The sequence below is a fragment of the Musca domestica genome, unplaced genomic scaffold (genome assembly GCF_030504385.1).
Source record: "Musca domestica strain aabys unplaced genomic scaffold, Musca_domestica.polishedcontigs.V.1.1 27, whole genome shotgun sequence".
NCBI classification, from domain to species: domain Eukaryota; kingdom Metazoa; phylum Arthropoda; class Insecta; order Diptera; family Muscidae; genus Musca; species Musca domestica.
This window is the reverse complement of record NW_026712286.1, coordinates 7,065,353-7,084,794: the sequence shown is the minus strand read 5'-3', so window position 1 is coordinate 7,084,794 and position 19,442 is coordinate 7,065,353. Positions and strand designations below refer to the sequence as shown.

The 19,442-nt window shown below is 36.9% G+C and overlaps 1 protein-coding gene across 2 annotated transcripts; it reads right to left on the bottom strand.

Annotated features, from left to right (window-relative positions):
* Positions 1-442: 442 nt before the first annotated feature.
* Positions 443-11,147, bottom strand: LOC101898646 (glutamate receptor 2). 2 transcript variants are annotated; one of them, XM_059124187.1, is made up of 6 exons: positions 10,997-11,147; positions 5,355-6,125; positions 4,959-5,298; positions 3,060-3,253; positions 2,685-2,986; positions 443-1,207 (listed from the first exon to the last, which is right to left on the bottom strand). In XM_059124187.1, exons 2-6 carry the CDS (start codon positions 5,802-5,804, stop codon positions 535-537), a joined length of 1,959 nt encoding a protein of 652 aa, XP_058980170.1. In that variant the 5' UTR covers positions 5,805-6,125; positions 10,997-11,147; the 3' UTR covers positions 443-534. The 2 variants fall into 2 exon arrangements, with proteins under 2 accessions (XP_058980170.1, XP_011290996.1); XM_011292694.3 differs by lacking the exon at positions 10,997-11,147 and adding an exon at positions 10,826-10,978.
* Positions 11,148-19,442: the final 8,295 nt, after the last annotated feature.

Below are 19,442 nucleotides of genomic sequence, written 5' to 3'. Positions count from 1 at the left end.
GTGTATGTGTGCGTCACTCACAGCTACGCCTTCATAAAAATACCGACCATTACTTAATTAATCAGGGTAACCAAAAATTCCAACCTACTACCATTAGCAGCAACACCTCCGCCTGGAGGTCAATCAATCAGTTCCACAGAATGGCCATAATTGAGTTGTGAAACTGGACATTAATTAGATGGCGCTTTGTAATGTTGGCTACTCCCCCCAACCATGGGCAGGGGGAGCAGGGCAATTAGTATTTGCCTAACAGAGATAGGAAAAAAATTTGGCCTTCAAGGCCAACAAGGTGTTGATTGTCCTATTTATAGATGGAAAGTAGGTTTTTGGTATCGCCCCACTGTCTAATATTTGGTTTCAAAACACTTTTCAAAATTTCAAGACATCTACTAAATTTTATTATTTCAAAACAAAGTTACACAGAATAAAAATCGAACCTTAAGCTAGACAGGATAATAACACACCAAAATATATTTCAAAAAATATTTTTTCCAATCTTCTTTTTCTTTGTTCTCCTTCCCCTCTACCTTCCCTTCACTCCGTGTAGGTGTACTGAAACAAAGCAGCAGAGGGCACCCTAACCGGTACCAGCTGATTGAGACCATCCGGTGTGCGATAGACCATATACTCCCGGCCATTGATGAACTTCCTAAGACCCGTCGATTCCAACGCCGCCGAATTCGTGGAGCTACCAGCCCCAGCATCATTGCCATAATAGTTACCCACCGGACGCAGCACACCAAATCCTCCCGCCCCATTGGCTCCATAATTGGCCGCATGATGCCATCGACGCATGCTGGTGTTCTCCTGGAACCCTTTACCATTATTGAATATACTCTGATAAGGCGGTGGTGGGGTAATATTATTCGAATGGGAACTACCAAGCAATTGTTTGTTCGATTCACTGCTACGACGCCAAAACCATTTGGATGGCTTAAGCAACCCACCATTGGGTGTACGACCCACACCATGCGTGGCCCATTGATTCGATTCTCGACGATTGTTGAGATAACGAAACAGCATCTCCGTGGAAAAGACCACAATGGAGGTGGCAAATCCGGCAAACATAATGTAGTAGGTCATCATTAGATCGCCATTGCGTAGCTGGCGTTCAGTACCGCCCAAATTCTGGGGACAGATCTCGGCATTGGGCAGATCCTTGGCCGAGAGATGTTTGATAATGCCCGATTCCACAAGGTTAAGGAGTCTGGAAGAAGGAAAAAAATAAGAGATTTTAGAAATAAAATTAAAAAACTCTTATACAGCCTAATTTTATAAGAGTTTTGGGGATAAGAACTCTTATACAGCTTAATTTTAAAATGAACTATAGCAGCCTGAATTAAGTTTTCCTTAGAAAACCTCTTAAGGAGAGGAGAGGGATAGAATGTTTTTTTTTTTTTGAAAAACTCTTATACAGTCCGTCTTGATGGAGTTTACCTCAGGAAAACTATTATACAGTCGGAGAGAATAAAGTTTGTCATTAGGAAACTCTTATACTGTCCTGCTAATTAGACTATTACCTAGTGAAACTCTTTTGCACCCATGGGAAAACTGCCATAGGAACTATTTCAAAAACTCTTATACAGACAGAATGAGTTATGTTTTCAATGGAAAAATTGTTAATATAGCCTGGCTTTCTCATGGGGAAAACTCTTATACGGCCTGGTTGTATGGAGTTTGCCATAGTGACAACTCTTATACAGCCGGACAGGAGAAACTTCATCATAGATAAGCTCTTATACAGCCAGGCTGAATAGAGTTTTAAAAAGGAGAATTCTTATACAAAAAAAATATAAATAGGACAACTCTTATACAATAAAATTTTTAGTAGAAAATCTCTTATAATAGAGAGTTGGCTGTAGGTAAACTCTTATACAATTGAATTCATATTATGAAAACTCTTATACGCTAAAGTTTTCATTATAAAATCTCTTATACCACAGAATTTTTATTATCCCAAGTCTTATACAATAGAGTTTAAAAAAAAACTCTTATACAATTAATTTTTTATTAAAACTCTTATACGAGTTTTCATTTTAAAACCTCTTATGATGTCAGTAGAAAAACTCTTATACAACTGGGCTGGTTTAAGCTTTCATTAAAAAAAAACTCTTATACCGTCAGGTTAAACATAACTTTCATCAGGGGAAACTCTTATACAGACATTGGAATGGTTTTTACGGCCCATCGGCGTGGAGTTGGTCATGGTAAAAACTATTATACCACTTGGCTGAAGGGAATTTTCAATAGACACACTCTTATACAAAAATGAAGTTCGGTAAAAAAAAAACTCTTATACAGCTTGAAGAGTATTTCAACTCGTATACTATAGAGTTGTCAGTATTTAAACTTCTGTACTATAGATTTTTTCAGTAGGAAAACTCTTATACAATAGAGTTGCCTTTAAAAAAAGTCTTATACAATAGAGTTTTTCTTTCGAAAACTATTTTGCAGCTCGGCTGACTGGAATTTTTGGTAGTAGAACTCTTATACAGCCCGGCTGAATAGAGCTTTCAGTAGAAAAACTCTTATACAACTGGGCTGATTTGGAATTTTAATAAGAAAACTCTTATACCGTTGAGCTGTATAACGTTTTCCCCTGAAAAACTCTTATACAACCCCTCTGAACAGAATTTCCTCTGGAAAAACTCTTAGAAAATTTCCGACAAATCTCTTATACTCACTCTCGATCGAATAAATCACTCAAATTACTATTCCTCGGATAGGCAAATGAACGTTTCTTCTTCAAGAATGGCTCTTTGGCCTTGGCAAATGGACAATGGATCTTTTCATTGTCATAGCTAATGGTTTTGCGATACAAATAGTCCTCATACAACACATGGGTAATGGCAGGGCGATCTCTCACAAAGACATAGCCATATTTCTCCACATATTTACGCAGATTCAGGGTATCATTGGTGTCACCAGTGAAAACGGCCAGATTACGTGTTGCCATGCCACTTAGCATGGACAGGCTTTCGTTGGTCTGCAAAGATAACAAAACATTAATAATGGAGATATTTCTTACTCGGACCCACTTCTTCTTCTCGCATTCTTACCAATTTAATTGCATATTCTATGCCACTGCCGCGCTGCGATACAAAATGTTTATTTTTGGCCAAAATATCGTTGACCGTATTAAATGGCAACGTGAACTGGGATAGCGTGAGGAAAGCGGTTAAATTGGCCGTATAGAACGATGTTAATATGGTTATAAATATCCACCAGGTAGCAAATAGTAAACGTGTCGAATCTACAAATGACCAATAATAAAAATTATATTAAAACCGCCTGTCCTGTGAATGTGTCAATATTTGTGTGTGTGTGTGCTGGCTATTGGCATGTATTCAACTCTCTCACACGCACACACAGTCACATTCGTGTATGTGACCTCTGGTAGTGCAGTTTTTTTTTATTTGTTTAAAATTTATCGATTTCATTTCAAATGCAAATATTTATACATTTCATCAGAACTAATTTCCGTTTGATGACATTACGATAATGTAATAATAGCTGAGCAAACATGTAATTGATCCGGGCGGATAAGGGAGGTGGAAGGAACTAAATATGAAAATAAATGCATAGCCAATTTAGGGAAATTTTTCAATAATTTCCCATGGAATCCGGGCTGAATAGAAGATTTTCTTGTGAAACACTCTGTTCTGAAGGCCTGTATAATTTTCTAACAAAAAACCCCGCTGTATAAGAGTTTCCTCACCTAAAACTCTCTTTAGGCAGGCTGTATAAGAGTTTTCCCACGGAAAACTGTATTCAACCAGGACGTATAAGAGTTTTTGGGCAAAAAACTATATTCAGCCAGGCTGTATAAGAGATTTTTTCGACGAAAACTTTATTCATTCGGGCTGTATAAGAGTTTTCAGAGAGAAAACGCTATTTAGCTATGCTGTATAAGAGTTTTCAGAAAGAAACTCCTATTCACTCAGGGTGTATAAGAGTTTTCTCACTGAAAACTCTATTCAACCAGGCTGTATAAGAGTTTTCTCACCAAAAACTTTATTGAGTCAGGCTGTATAAGAATTTTTTTTTGCCGAAACCTTTATTCAGCCAGGCTGTATAAGAGTTTTCCCACCAAAAACATTATTCAGCCAGGCTGTATAAGAGTTTTCTCATCAAATATCTCTAGTCAGCCAGGCAGTATAAGAGTTTTCAGAGAGAAAATTCTATTTAGCCAAGCTTTATAAACGTTTGGTGATTGAAAACTCTACTCAACCAGGCTGTATAAGAGTTTTTTTCGACGAAAACTCTATTTAGCCAGGAGAAAATTCTATTTACTAAGGCTGTATAAGAGTTTTCTCACTGAAAACTCTATTCTGTCAGGCTGTATAAAAGTTTTTTCCCCGAGAACTATATTCATTCGGGTTGTATAAGAGTTTCTTCGCCGAAAACTCTAGTCAGGCAGTATAAGAGTTTTTAGAAGGAAAATTCTATTTAGCCAAGCTGTATAAGAGTTTTGTCACTGAAAACTCCACTCAACCAGGCTGTATAAGAGTTTTTTCGACGAAAACTCTATTCAGCCAGAAGAAAATTCTACTTACTAAGGCTGTATAAGAGTTTTCTCATCACAAACTCTCTTTAGTCTGGCTGTATAAGAGTTTTTTCGACGAAAACTTTATTCAATCAGGCAGTATAAGAGTTTTTTCGACGAAAACTCTAATCATCCAAGATGTATAAGAGTTTTCTCACCAAAAACTCTATTCAGTCCGGCCGTATAAGAGTTTTCTCACCGAAAACTTTATTCAGCCAAACCGTATAAAAGTTTTCCAATAGAAATCTCTATTCAGTCAGCCTGATCATTTTTTTTGCCGAAACCCCTAATCTTTGATAAAACTCTTATACAGCTTGGTTGTATAAGAGTTTTCTCAAAAATAAACCTAATTTAGAAGGGCTGTATAAGAGTATTTTCACAGGTCTGTATTTATAACCGCAATTTTTCTCACCTGCCACCGGCGACAAAATACTGCCCTGCTTCATCAGGGCTCCATAGACAAACCAGGCACAATGGCCCAGCGAGTAGGGCTTCTGGCTATTGTCTCCCGTCAGCTTGTTGCGCAAAATAATCAAGAAATAAATTATCGGACCCACGGCCAGCAATGAAACCAATATTAAAATCCACACCCAAAACTCAAACGGAGCCAGGAGACCCGAGCCGGAGGCTGATTCTCGAGGACGTTGCATGACCATTATCCACTCACCCTCATCCAATGTGGTGGTGGAATAAAACAAAAATGAACGCTGCTCGGAGAGCAAGGGCAAGAAGGCAGCTGCCATGTCGGCTTCCTGAAAAGAAAAGAAAATATTTTGAGCAACTCCTCCCCTTGGGTGCCACCACTTACCGAGGTATTGAGCATTTGTATGAGGCTACCATCGAAATCCGACTTGGAACCAATTATGTTACCCTTGGGCACCAACACCTCATAGGTGAAGTTGAATTTTTCCTTCAAGAAATCCAGCAATATAAAGGATACACCCATACCCTTTTTGCTGCCATCGGGTTGGGTTTCCGTATAACTCAGCGGATAGTCTTCAAGGGTGGCAATTTTCAAATGGCGGCCATTCAACCAGCTTTTGAGTTTTGTCAGCTTTTCTGCCTTTTCAAGGAATGTATTCAAGGTTTCGGCCGGAGCATCGTCCAGAGAGGTATCAAGGACATCCCCAATGGGAGCCTCAGAGACCACTTCGTAGTTCTGGTCCACCATCAGTAATCCTTGGGGATAGGTGATGGTCTCATTGGCACAGGACAGACACAGGGCTGAGGCCAAAATCAATTCAATGCCGGTTGCCATTTTTGGGAAATTTTCTCTCTCTCTCGATCTCTCTCTCTCTTTCTTTCTCCCTCTCACTTAAGCTTCCTTAAATTTATTGCGGGTGCTGTTAAAAGCAAAGCGTGTGTTTGAAAAAAATAAATGATTCGTCTTTCCTCCTGCTCCTCCTCCTCGTCTCTTTTATATTTCTATTAAAAATTTGCGTGCAATTTGTTGCAGTTTGTTGTTGGAAAATATTTCAGGCCACTGTTTCCTTTTTGCCTTTCGCTTCTGCATAATGTTGAGTGTTTAGCATGCAACTTGTGGCATGCAAAGCGGTGGCCCCGTGAACTTTGAGGAAATCTGCAAATGTAAAACGGTCACTAAATGTCAGCAGAAGTTGTGATTAATCTTTGCCATAAATGGCTGTTCCCTACTCCCCTCCTTCCCTTTTAAATATTAATTGAATTGTTTTAAATCATTTAAACCATGATTCGACAAAGTTGCACGTGCTAGCCGTGGTAGCAACAATGTGTCAAAATTTTCTCTACCTGGCAAATGGATGCCAGGCAAATATAATTTTTTTTGCCAGCGGAGTTGCACTTTTTACTGGGAAATTGCAATTCAGCAACGATGAATACGAATTCCGAATGGAAGTCAAAAATGGCGCCCAAATGAAATTTTAAAGGTAGCCCAAGTTAAGATCTTCATATTGTTTCCCTTATTCAGCCGGGGCTCAATAAAGGTTTCCGTTGATTAATATTCTGTCCAACCAAGATAAGTAGTAAATTCCACCAAAACCGTAAATGGCACCCAAATGAAAACCTAGATGGCGCTCAATGAAAATCTCGACCGGAAATCTTAAATTTCGCCTGGCTGAATAGAAAGTGCAGATGGATCATTTCTGTCGTTAGAAAATTATTTATTGAGTTGCAATGAATAGGAATATCCAATAAAACATATTTGGCCCGTTTCCATAAGAAATCTTCAATTCAGCAGGGACTGTTTGAGGTTCCCGTTGGCAAATCTTTTTTTAGCCAAGATAAAAAGGAGAAAACGTGTAAAATTAAAGATGGCGCCCAAATGAAATTGTAAATAGCACCAAAATTTAGATATTTGAGGGAAATATTTCATTCTACCAAGATGCATGGGAGATGGCGCCCAAATGATAATCCAAAAAAACGAAATTTTTAAATCAGTCATGACTATAGTCTATAGTCTATAATTGTCTATTCTGCCAAAGTTGCATGAGAATATTTATTAAAATCGTTAATGGCGCCGAAATTACTTCCAAAATGGCACCCAAATAAAGATTTCCATAAGTCATCTTCAATTCAGCCGTGGCTAAAAAGAGGTTGGTCGGGATGAATAGAAATATCTATTAAAATTGTAAATGGCGGCCAAATGAAATCCCAAATGGCGATGAAGATCTCCATAGAGTATCAGCTAAGGCTGAAGACAAATAGGAAAATCCATAATAATCGTAAGTGGCGCCCAAATGAAGATCTTCACAGGAAATCTTCAAAATCAGCCAGCGCTTATCGAGGCTTCAATTAGGAAATATTCTTTTAACCAAGTTGAACAGGAATATCTGTTAAAATCGTAAATGGCGCCCAAATGAAGAATTTCGAAGGAAATCTTTACTTCAGCCCGGCTGATATTCAGCCAAGATTATAAAAATATCTCTTGAAATCCCAAATGGCGATGAAGATCTCCATAGGATATCAGCTAAGCCTGAATAAAGGTTGCCGTTAAGAAATCTATTCAGCCAAGACAAATATGAAAATCTATAAAAATAGTAAATGGCGCCCAAATGAAGACCTCCAAATTAAATTTTTAAATCAGTCAGGGCTGATCGAGGTTCCCATTAGGAAATTTTCTTAACCAAGGCAAACAGGACTATCTATTAAAATCGTAAATGGCGAAAACTTTACTTCAGACCGATGAATAGAGGTTGCTGTTAGAAAATCTGATATTCAGCCAAGATTATAAAAATATTTCTTTAAATCGTAAATGGCGCACAAATGAAATATCAAATTGCGATAGAGATCTCCATAGGGTATCAGCTAATGCTGAATAGAGTTTTCCGTAAAGATATCTATTCAGCCAATAAAAATAGGAAAATCCATTAATACCGTAAATGGCGCCCAAATAAAGACCTCTAACGGAAATTTTTAACAGCCAGGACTGATCGACGATTTCATTAGGAAATATTCTTTGAACCAAGACGAACAGGAATATCTGTTAGAATCGTAAATGGCACCCAAATAAAGAATTTCGAAGGAAATCTTTACTTCAGCCCGGCTGCTGTTAGAAAATCTGATATCCAGCCAAAATTACAAAAAATTACCCAAATTATATCCCAAATGACGATGACGATCTCCATAGGGTATCAGCTATGGCTGTCAAGACAACTAAGAAAATCCATAAAAAATAGTAAATGGGGCCCAAATAAAGACCTCCAAAAAAAAAAACATTAAATCAGTCAGGGCTGATCGAGGTTTCCAATAGGAAATGGCGCCCAAACGGCGATAAAAATCTTCAAGGGATTGCCGTCCAGACAAATAGGAAAATCCATAAAAATCGTAAATGGCGTCCAAATGCGGATCTCCACAGCGAATCATCAATTCATCAGGGGCTGAATAGAGGTTGTCGTTAGATAATCTGATATTCAACCAAGTTATATTGCAATATCTATTAAAATCGAAAATGGCGCCCAAATGAAATCCTAAGGGTTGCACAAATGAAAATTTCCACAAGAAATCTTCAATTCATCAGTGGCGGAGCAGGCGCCCAAATAAGAATTCCGTAAGAAACCTTTACTTCAGGCCGCTGAATAGAGGTTACTGTTAGAAAATCTGATATTCAGTCAAGATTACAAAAACATATCTTGAAATCGTAAATGGCACTCAAATGGCGATTAAAATCTCCAAAGGATATCAGCTGAGGCTAAATAGAGATTTTCGTCCAGGCAAATAGGAAAATCCATAAAAATCGTAAATGGCGCTCAAATGTAGATCTCCACACAGATCTCTGATATTCAGCCAAGAAACATAGGAATATCTATTAAAATCGAAAATGGCGCCCAAAAATGAAGATCTCAGTAGGAAATATTCAATTCTTCCGAGGTTGAATTGAGGTTTCTTTTGGGACTTCTTTTAGTCAGCCAAGCTGAATAGCAAGTTTTAATGTTTCATTTAGGCGCCATCAGTAGATCCCCCATTCATCTTTGCTGAATAAAAGTTTTCATAGAATATCTTCATTTGGTTTTCATTTGGGCGCCATTTTTAGTTTTTCTATAGAAATCATTATTTATTTTTGCTGAATAAGTGTTTTCCTAGCAAATCTCCTATTAAGTTCGGATTTTCTATAGGTTTCTTTGGAAAATGTTCTATTTTAGTGCAGCAGAATAGAGGTTTCCGTTAGGAAATTTTCATTTGGATACTTTGTAGCAATTAATTTAGCCGCCACTGACATTTTTTAATAGTAACTCCAACTCGTCTTTGCTGAAATGAAGTTTCTACCGTATTTCGTAAAACCATAACCGAGGAAAACTTCGGGGTGAATAAATGTTTTCCTAGGAAATCTAATATTCAGTCCGACTTTTCCATAGATTTCCTTTGGGAAATCTTCTATTCAGTCCGACGGAAAACAGGTTTCCGTTGAGAAATCTTCAATTGGTTGCCTTATTTTATTGCATTTGGTCGTCACTGACATTTTTCAATAGTTACCTCAACTCATCTTTGCTGAAATGAAATTTTCATTTCGTATTTCGAAAAACCACCCAAATGAAGATCTCCATTGGAAATTCAGAACTGAATAAATGTTTTGCTAGGGAATATCGCAGAAAAATGGTTTCCGTTGGAAATTTTTTTATTTGGGTGCCTTATAGCATTGCATTTGGGCGCCACATACGTTTTTCAATAGAAACTCCAACTCGTCTCTGCTGAAATGTAATCTTGATTTCGTATTTCGAAAAACCACCCAAATGAAGATCTCCATAGGAACTTCGGGGCTAAATAAATGTTTTGCTAGGGAATATCGTACTCAGTCCGACTTTCTTTTCCGCCCGGCAGAATAGAGGTTTCCGTTGGAAATTTTGCATTTGGATGGCTTGTAGTATTCAATTTGGGCGCCACCAAAATTTTTCATTAGAAACTTCAACTCGTCTCTGCTGAAATTAAATCTTCATTTCGTATTTCAAAAAAACCATCCAAATGAAGATCTCCATAGAAAATTCCGGGCTGAATAAATGTTTTCCTAGGGAATATCGCAGAAAAATTGTTTCCGTTGGAAAATCTTCATTTGGGTGCCTTATAGTATTGCATTTGGGCGCCACAGACATTTTCAATAGTAACTTCAACTCATCTTAACTAAAATGAAGTTTCCAATAGAAATCTTCATTTCGTAAAACCATTACCTAAATGGCACCCAAAGGAAGATCTCCATTAATATTCGGGGCTGAATCATTTTTTCCTCCTCTTCATTTCGTATTTCGCAAAACCATAACCTAGGTTATGGCACACAAAGAAAGATTTCATGGTTGAATGAGTGTTTTCCCAGAAAATCTCCGACTTTTCCACAGATTTCTTCCTTGGAAATCTTCTATTCAGTCCAACAGCCGGTGTTTTCCGTTGGGAAATATCCATTTGGTAACTTTAACTCATGTTGGCTGTATAGAATTTTCCTATGGAAATCTTGGTTCGCGATTTCATTTGGGCGCCATTTATCTTTTTCCATAGAAAATCCTAGTCATCTTTGGTGAATATAAGTTTCCACAGAAAATATTGAGATCGGCAGCGACTAAATCATTGTTTTCCTGGGAAAACTTCTTATAAGTCCTGCCAAATTCCGTTGGGAATCCTTCTAGTCCTCCTAGAGTTGGGATTCCTTTAGAAAATCTTCAATTCATAACCGATAATTGGATTTCCAGTTCTTGCAATTAGCCAGGCCGAATTAAAATTTTTTTTCCAAATCTCCACAACACCGTCGGCTTACTTTGTCCTTATTTAGGGATATATTTTCTTAAATCTCCGAATAATTTATTCTCCATTTAAACTCACTTATAATTGTTATTTGTTTATTCCAAACTCTGAAAATAATTTATTTATTTTTTATTTTATTCCTCTCAACTCTCCCGATCTAGAGTCCTTGCGCTCGTTATTAGTTTTTTATCCTTTTTTAATTTTTCCCGATTTTCTTTTTTCTTTTTTTTATTTTTGACCAACCGTTACCGTTTAAAGTTATGCAGCAACTAATCAAATGTTGATTTAACTGCCAACAGCAAAAGTCACCAGCCCGAGAGGCAATCCAAATGTTACCCAGGGGTATTTGTCGATTATTATTACCCCGTATTGTCGACTGACTTCTGTTGACCTGGAGGTGGAGGAGTTGGCTACACGACATAGACATGTCAACAAACAATGACAGAATAGACTACATGTGTTTTCTGTGCACAAGGACCATACAACTTGTCCAAGTTGACAGAAGTTATTAAAGTTGTGCTCGAGATAATAGCTGATCCCAAGTTGACCGGGTGAGAGAGAGAGTAAAGATTTTTAGGAAATGAAAAATTGAAGTTTTAGAAGCGGGAATCCCTGGAGAAAAGTGAAGTGGTTTTTAATAAATCAAAGCCTATTACGGATTTGAAGGATATATAGATCCCCTAAACATGATTCATAGACAGGAGTGATGGAGATTTCTAGGGTTAAGGCCCACAATGCTGCCTCCAATTATAGATAACAAAAAATTTTCTGTGCACAATAACTATACAATTTGTATAAGGAGAGGGGCAGAATTTATTAATGTTGTGCTCGGGGTAATAGCTGATCCCCAGGGGGCCGGAAAAAAGAGAGAGTAAAGATTTTTAGGAAATGAAAAAGGGAGTTTTAGAAATTTTAAAAGAGAGAATCCCTGGAGGGATCTTGAAGTGGTTTTTAATAAATCAAAGGCTATAACGATTTTGAAGGATATACAGATCCCCTAAACAGGACTACTAAGTTTCATAGTTAGGAGTGATAGAGATTTCTGGGGTTAAGGTTCACAATTCTGGCTCAAACTTTAGATAACCTTCGTGTCTGGTGAAAACATTTTTGTTTCGGAAGCCAAAATATTTCCAACTTTTCTCCTGGCACTGCTCTTTTCTCGCCCACACCTGTCCATTGCGGAAAATGATAAATGTAAATAAAGTTAATAAATGCATAAAACTCGTTCTAATAATCACGTTAATAACGGTCAACCCATACAATGGAAATTGAGTTGTACAAGACATGCACCCATACAGGGACAGAGAGTCATGTAAAAGAAGAACACACACACACGTGGCTGTGTGTTAGTGCTTTCAACGTAATATGATTGCCTCAATACCAGAGCAGATTATTTGTTTTATAAGCAGTTAACATTTATTATAAAACTAAATACATTTCACAACATTATTAATTAACGACAACAACAAAAACTTTGTCTAATACAGCCATCAGAGCTGTATTACAGTTTTCAACCAGGACTATATTAAACCTTTCCTAATAAAAACACATAGTCACATTCAGCAGAATTTCTAATAAATAGCTAATTTCCAATAGAAATCCATATTCAGCAGGGCTGAATAGTAAATTGCCTATGCAGACCCCCATTCAGAAGGGACTGAATAGAAGCTCTCCTATGGAATATCTTTTATTCTTCCATGGAAAATCGAAAATGGTACCCAAATGAAGATCTCCAAAGGAAATCATCAAAACAGCGGGAAGCGAAAAAAATGTTGCCGTCAGGAAATCTTCTCTATCCTAGGAAAACTGCCATTCAGCCCGGCTTGATAGGGGCTTACCTATAAATGCTGCAGCCCCGGCTGAACAGGAGTTCCCGTAGGAAAGCCGGGACAGAATAGCAGCTCTCCTAGGGAAAAGAAGATTTCCCGACGGCAACGTTTTTTCAGCCACCGCTGTTTTCATGCTTTCCTTTGGAGATTTTCATTTGGGCGCCATTTTAGAATTTAATGGATATTTTTTTACAGTGGCTGAAGAGAAGATTTCTTAACGGCAACCTCTATTCAGGCGGTTTGAATAGAAAGTTTTCTATGAAAATTTTTGTTTGGGCGCCAGTTTGGATTTCATTTGGACGCCATTTGTGATTTAAATAGAATCTTTGGTTGAATAGACAATTTCCCAAATTTCCTTAAATCAGCCCCGGCTAATTTAAAGATTTCCTTTGGAGATTTTCATTCGGGCGCCATTTTCAATTTTGAAAGCCATTCCAATACATCTTATCTAAGTAGAATATTTCCCATGGGAAACCCCTTTCGGGATGAATAGAAGATTTTCTTTGAAAATCTAAATTCTCTAAGGGAAACCTCATTCAGCCGGGTTAAATAGAAGATTTCTTATAAAAAATTGTGTTTGGGCACCAGTTTGGATTTTCTTTGGGCGTTATTTGCGACAATTTCTCTAACGGCAACCTTTACTTAGCCAAGGCTGATTTAAACATTTCTTTGAGAGACCTTCATTTGGGCGCCGTTTCTATTTTGATAGATTTTCCTATTAAGATCTTAATTCGGGCGTCATTGAAAATTTTAACATTTTTATTCTTCTTAGCTAAGTAGAATATTCCCTTCGGAATCTTCATACAGCCAAGATAAATAGAAGATTTTCTTTGGAGATTTCGTTCGGAGAACTTAATTTTTGCGCCATTTACGATTTTATTTGGGCGTCATTTACCATTTCCAAGAAGAATATTCCCTATCGGAATCCCCATTCCGTCGGGATGAATAGAATTTTTTCTTTGAAAAACTTTATTTTGGGCGACAGTTAGGCTTTCCTTTGTCATTTACGATTTTAATAGATATTCCCATGATTCTTTGGCTGAATAGACAATTTTTCTAGCGGCAACCCCTACTTAGCCAAGGCTGATTTAAAGATTTCGTTGGGAGATCTCCATTTGGGCGCCATTTACGGTTTAATTTGGGCGCCTATAACTGTTTTTATAGATTTTCCGATTGAGATCTGAATTCGGGCGTCATTGAAAATTTTAACATTTTTATTCTTCTTAACTAAGTAGAATATTCCCTATTGGAAACCTCATTCAGCTGGGATGAATAGGAGATTTTCTTTGAAAATCTTTATTTGGGCGCCAGTTTGGATTTCATTTGGGCGCCATTTGCGATTTTAATAGATATTCCCATGATTCTTTGGCTGAATAGACAATTTTTCTAGCGGCAACCCCTATTTAGCCAAGACTGATTTAAAGATTTCGTTGGGAGATCTCCATTTGGGCGCCATTTACGGTTTAATTTGGGCGCCTATAACTGTTTTTATAGATTTTCCGATTGAGATCTGAATTCGGGCGTCATTGAAAATTTTAACATTTTTATTCTTCTTAGCTAAGTAGAATATTCCCTATTGGAAACCTCATTCAGCTGGGATGAATAGGAGATTTTCTTTGAAAATCTTTATTTGGGCGCCAGTTTGGATTTCATTTGGGCGCCATTTGCGATTTTAATAGATATTCCCATGATTCTTTGGCTGAATAGACAATTTTTCTAGCGGCAACCCCTATTTAGCCAAGACTGATTTAAAGATTTCGTTGGGATATTTTCATTTGGGCGCCATTTATAATTTTTATAGATTTTCGTATCGAGATCCAAATTGGGGCGAAATTTACGATTTCATTTGGGCGCCATTTGCAATTTTAGCAGACATTCCTATACATCTCCATTTAAATTGGGAATTCCCTAAAGGAAACCTCATTCAGCCGGGATGAGATTTTCGTTGAAAATCTTTATTTGGGCGCCAGTTTGGATTCCATTTAGGCGCCATTTACAATTTTAATAGATATTCCCATGCATCTTTAGCTGAATACACAATTTCGCAACGCAACTAAATAGAGTAGTCCAGGTTGACTCAAAGATTTAGTTTGAAGATTTTCATTTGGGCGCCATTTATGATTTCTATAGATTTTCATATTGAGATCTGAATTTAGGCGAAATTTACGATTTCATTTGGGTGCCATTTGTAATTTTAGCAAACATTCTTATACATTTTAGCTAAATAGAATATACCTTACCGGAAACCTCATTCATCCCTGACTAAATTGAAGATTTTCAATAGAAACCATTTAGGAATTCATTTGGGCGCCATTTACGATTTCAGCAAATATTCCTATTCTTTCAAGATATTCATTATTCGATTTTCAGCTTTTAAAATTGCAAGTTCCATTCTCCCCCGTCAGAATTAAAAATTTTCTATGGAGACCTGCATTTGAGCGCCATTTAGGTTTGAATTTAGTCGCCACTCAGGATTTCATTTGGGCGCCATTTACAATTATAACAGACATACCCACACCGCTTAGCTAAATAGAAGATTCCCTAACGGAAACCTCATTCAGCCCTGGCTGAAATGAAGATTTTCTATGGACATTTTCATTCCAACGACATTTAGGATTTCATTTGGGCGCCATTTACGATTTCAACAAATATTCCTATTCTTTCAAGACATTCGTATTCATTTTAGTTGAGCAAAAGCTTTCAGTTTGGCAACCTCTATTCTGTCCCGTCATAATTCAAAAATTTCCTATAAAGATCTTCATTTGGGTTCCATTTAGGATTTAATTTAGGTGCCACTCAGGATTTCATTTTGGCGCCATTTACAATTTTAGCAGACATACCCATACAGTTTAGTTAATAAAAAATTCCCCTACGGATAACCTCTTTCAGCCCTGACTGAATTGAAGATTTCTATAGAATTTTTTATTCGGGGCCAATTTAGGATTTCATTTGGGCGCCATTTACAATATTAGCAGACATTCTTACAACTTTAAACCAAAGAGAGGATTTCCTTAGGAAAACCTCATTCAGCCCTGGCTAAATTAACGATTTCCTATAAATATTTTCTTTCGGGCGCCATTTATGATTTCATTTCGGCGCCATTTACATCTTAGCTAAACAAAAGATTTTCTTGCGAAAACCTCATTCAGACCTGGCTGAATTTAAAATTTTCAATCGAATTTTTCATTCGGGCGCCATTTACAATTTCAACAAATATTTCTATTATTTTTTTATATTTTTTAAATTCTTTTATATGTTTTTCGTATTAATCTCAGTTGAATAAACACTTTCATAATGTCAACCTCTATTCTATCCCGGCAGAATTAAAAATGTCCTATGGAGATCTCCATTTGGGCGCCATTTACGATTTTAACACAGCTCTGGCCGAATTGAAAATGGAAATTCCATTTTAGAATTCCAATAAAAGCTTTCATAATGGCAGCCACTATTCCGACCCCTCAGAATTCAAAAATTTCCTATAAAAATCTTCGTTTGGGCGCCATCTAGGGCTTATTTTGGGCGCCACTTATAATTTCATTTGGTCACCATTTACAATTTTGGCACACATCCCGATACATGAGAGCTAAATAAAAATTCCCTAATGGAAAGCTTATGAAAATATTCATTCGGGCGCCCTTTAGGATTTCAAAATAATAATAGCTGACATAATGGTAGAATTCAAGAATTTCCTATGAAGATCTTCATTCGGGCGCCATTTAGGACTTAATTTGGGCACCACTTAGAATTCCATTTGGGCGCCATTTGCAATTTTAGCACACATTCCGATACATAAAGAGGTAAATAAAAGATTCCATAACGGAAACCATATTCAGCCCTGGCCGAATTGAAAATTTTCTATGGAAATATTCATTTGGGCGCCATTCAGGATTTCATTTAAATAAAAGATTCCCTAAAGGTAACCTTATTCAGCCCTGTCCGTATAGAAAATTTTCTATGGAAATATTCATTTGGGCGCCATTTAGAATTTCATTTGGGCAAATATTCAACATATATTTCCATTCATCTTCAGTCGGTGCAGAATAGCAAATTTCCTAATAGAAACCCCCCACGAAGTCAAAGCTATTTTTCCTCATTTTTAATTTTTTTTTTTCATTTATGTCTTTTTCCCACTTTTCCCTTTTTCCTTTGTCCAAAACTTTTGTGACCCTGAACTTATTTCTTTATCAAAACATCTTCTACTGGTTTGCTATGCAACCGCCATACATTTGTTTCCCTTAAAGAAAAACACCTGTATTTTGTTGTTGTTAGCCTTTTGTTGTTCCATGTATTTTCGGTTATTACTTTTGTTTATCTAACCCACATTACTTGGCTATATTCGGCTCATTTGTTGTTAACATAAGACAAGAATGTCATGTAATTAGGATAATTGTTGAATTGTGTGTGTAACACCACACACAAACACATGCAAAAACCCATATGGAAATTCATATTTTGAAAGGTAGAAGTTTGGTTCCACCCTCAATGTTGCCAATGTTTTTCAAAGTCATACCTTTGCATAGATGGATTTCCAAAAGAGCCTAGAATTAACAAATGAACATTAATCAATCTCTGAAATATTGAAAATAACTGCAATTCACTGTGATTTCGTATTGAAAATCTGGGATTTAGGGAGTTACACATATATTTCCTATGGGTGTAGCAGATAATAAATAGAGCTTTGTAATTTGTGGTTACAGGAATGTTGGGGGAAGAGGTATGAAATCCAAATTTAATTAATTGAAATCCTTAGCAAACTTTGGGCCTGAATGAAGTTTTACAGTGGGAATGGATACTGATTATAGGGTTATACAATCTAAGGACACAGTGGCCAATAATTTTGACACATAATTCAGAGTGGCTTTCGACAGTATTTTTTTAATAAAAAAAAGTAAAAAAGTATCAGTAGGTTTTGCCGACAGATTTATACCCTATGCCTTGAGTTATGATTATTTAAGCTGTTGACCCTTTATGGGGGAGGTTCCGAAGCAATTCGCCAATATTGACCAATTCGTATCTGATCTAAGACTAATAAAAATATTACAACGTGCCAGATTAGGACAAACTCTATTCTGTTCAAAAATTTCCTCTAAAGATCTTCATTTGGGCGTCATTTACGATTTCAGCAAATATTCCTATTTTTTAATATATTGGAAATTGTGACCCTTTATGTGGGAGGTACACGAAGGAGTGGACCTATATATCCCAATTTCACACCAGACCTTGGGTAATTGCAATGTCTGTAAATTGAAGAGAACGGGATGCTTTTTTCGGATTTTATGATCAATTTGGCTATTCAAAATTGTGACCCTTTGTGCGGGGGAAGTACCAGAAACAATGGTCCGATCTCTACCATTTTTATAACAGATCTTGTGTTTATGAAAATATTAAGATGTGCCAAATCTGAATGGAATCGAATGTTAACTTCGTGAATATTCAAAATTTTGACCCTTTGTGGGGGAGGTAACTGAAGGAGTGGACCGATATATCCCATTTTCGCACCAGACCTTGGGGGTAATAAAAATATTGTGATGTGTGCAATTTGAAGACAATCGGACACATACAGGGTGAGAATAAAAAATGCCGAATATTTTCTCGAAAATATTCTGGAGGGTGTATTAAAGCCATTAAACCATTGGACATTCCAATAGCACTCAGCACGCGCCGCCACCCAAGAATTGTTAAAAAATCAGGTTCCTCGCTTCATTTCCAGAGCACAATGGCCACCAAAATCTTCGGATACCAATTCGTTGGACTATTGTGCCTGTAGTATTTTGGAAAGACAGGGTTGACACTAAAAAATGCCAAAGTGTCGATCACCACCTCAAGCAAGCGCTTCGTCGGGAATGGGTCAAAATACGGCAGAACAACATTCGGACAGCGTGTGTGGTTTTCATTGGCCGTTTAAAGGCCACAATTCGTGCCCAAGGTGACAAATTCGAACAAATCTAAACTTATTCTAAAATTTTGATGCTATTTCCTACATTTTTATAACCTCCACCATGGTATGGAGGGTATATAAAGTTTGTCATTCCGTTTGTAACACCTCAAAATACACATTTTAGACCCAAAAATTCTTGATCACCATAAAATTCTATGTCGATTTAGCGATGGCCGTCCGTCTGTCCGTCTGTGGAAATCAATCTAGCTTACGAACGAATTGAAGTGGATTGATAAAATTTTACTCAAATGTATGTTGTGTCTGCAGGACTTTTGGTATTGAAAATGAACCATGTAGGACCACGTTTTGGTATATCCCCCATATAACGATACCTCCCGATATTCGGTATTTTGGTAAATTTAGCGACATTATTCACCGAAAATGTTTCAAATTTGGTATTTGAAATTCGTAATGAATACTACAGCGTAAGACAGAAAATTTTCTGTGCAGGTCCAAGTCCTCTTATAGCCCCCATATAACGGTACCTCCCGATATTCGGTATTTTAATGATTTAAGCGATATTGTTCGCCGATTTTTTTAAGTTTCGCATTTGAATATTGTTATGGCTTATGACAAATGTTACCTATGCAGGTCCATGTAGTCGTATAGACCCTAATATAATAGCTGCATTCGGTATTTTAAAGATTTTAACAGCATTTTTAACGGATTTTTATTGTTTTTGAGAATTGCCAAATTCGTTCCAAATGGTGGAGGGTATTCAAAGTTCGTCCCGGCCGAATTTACAACCTTTTTTACTTGTTTGCTTTCATTCAATAAAAATTAAAAAAAATAAAAAATTAAAATTATCCCATTTGACTTGTTGTAGTTTTTTTATATCTCACCCGGTATACCCTCTCTAGCCATATTGCTGAGGGTATAAAAATTCAATAAATTTGGAGGCTTCAAATCTCTTCCCTCTACCATTAGC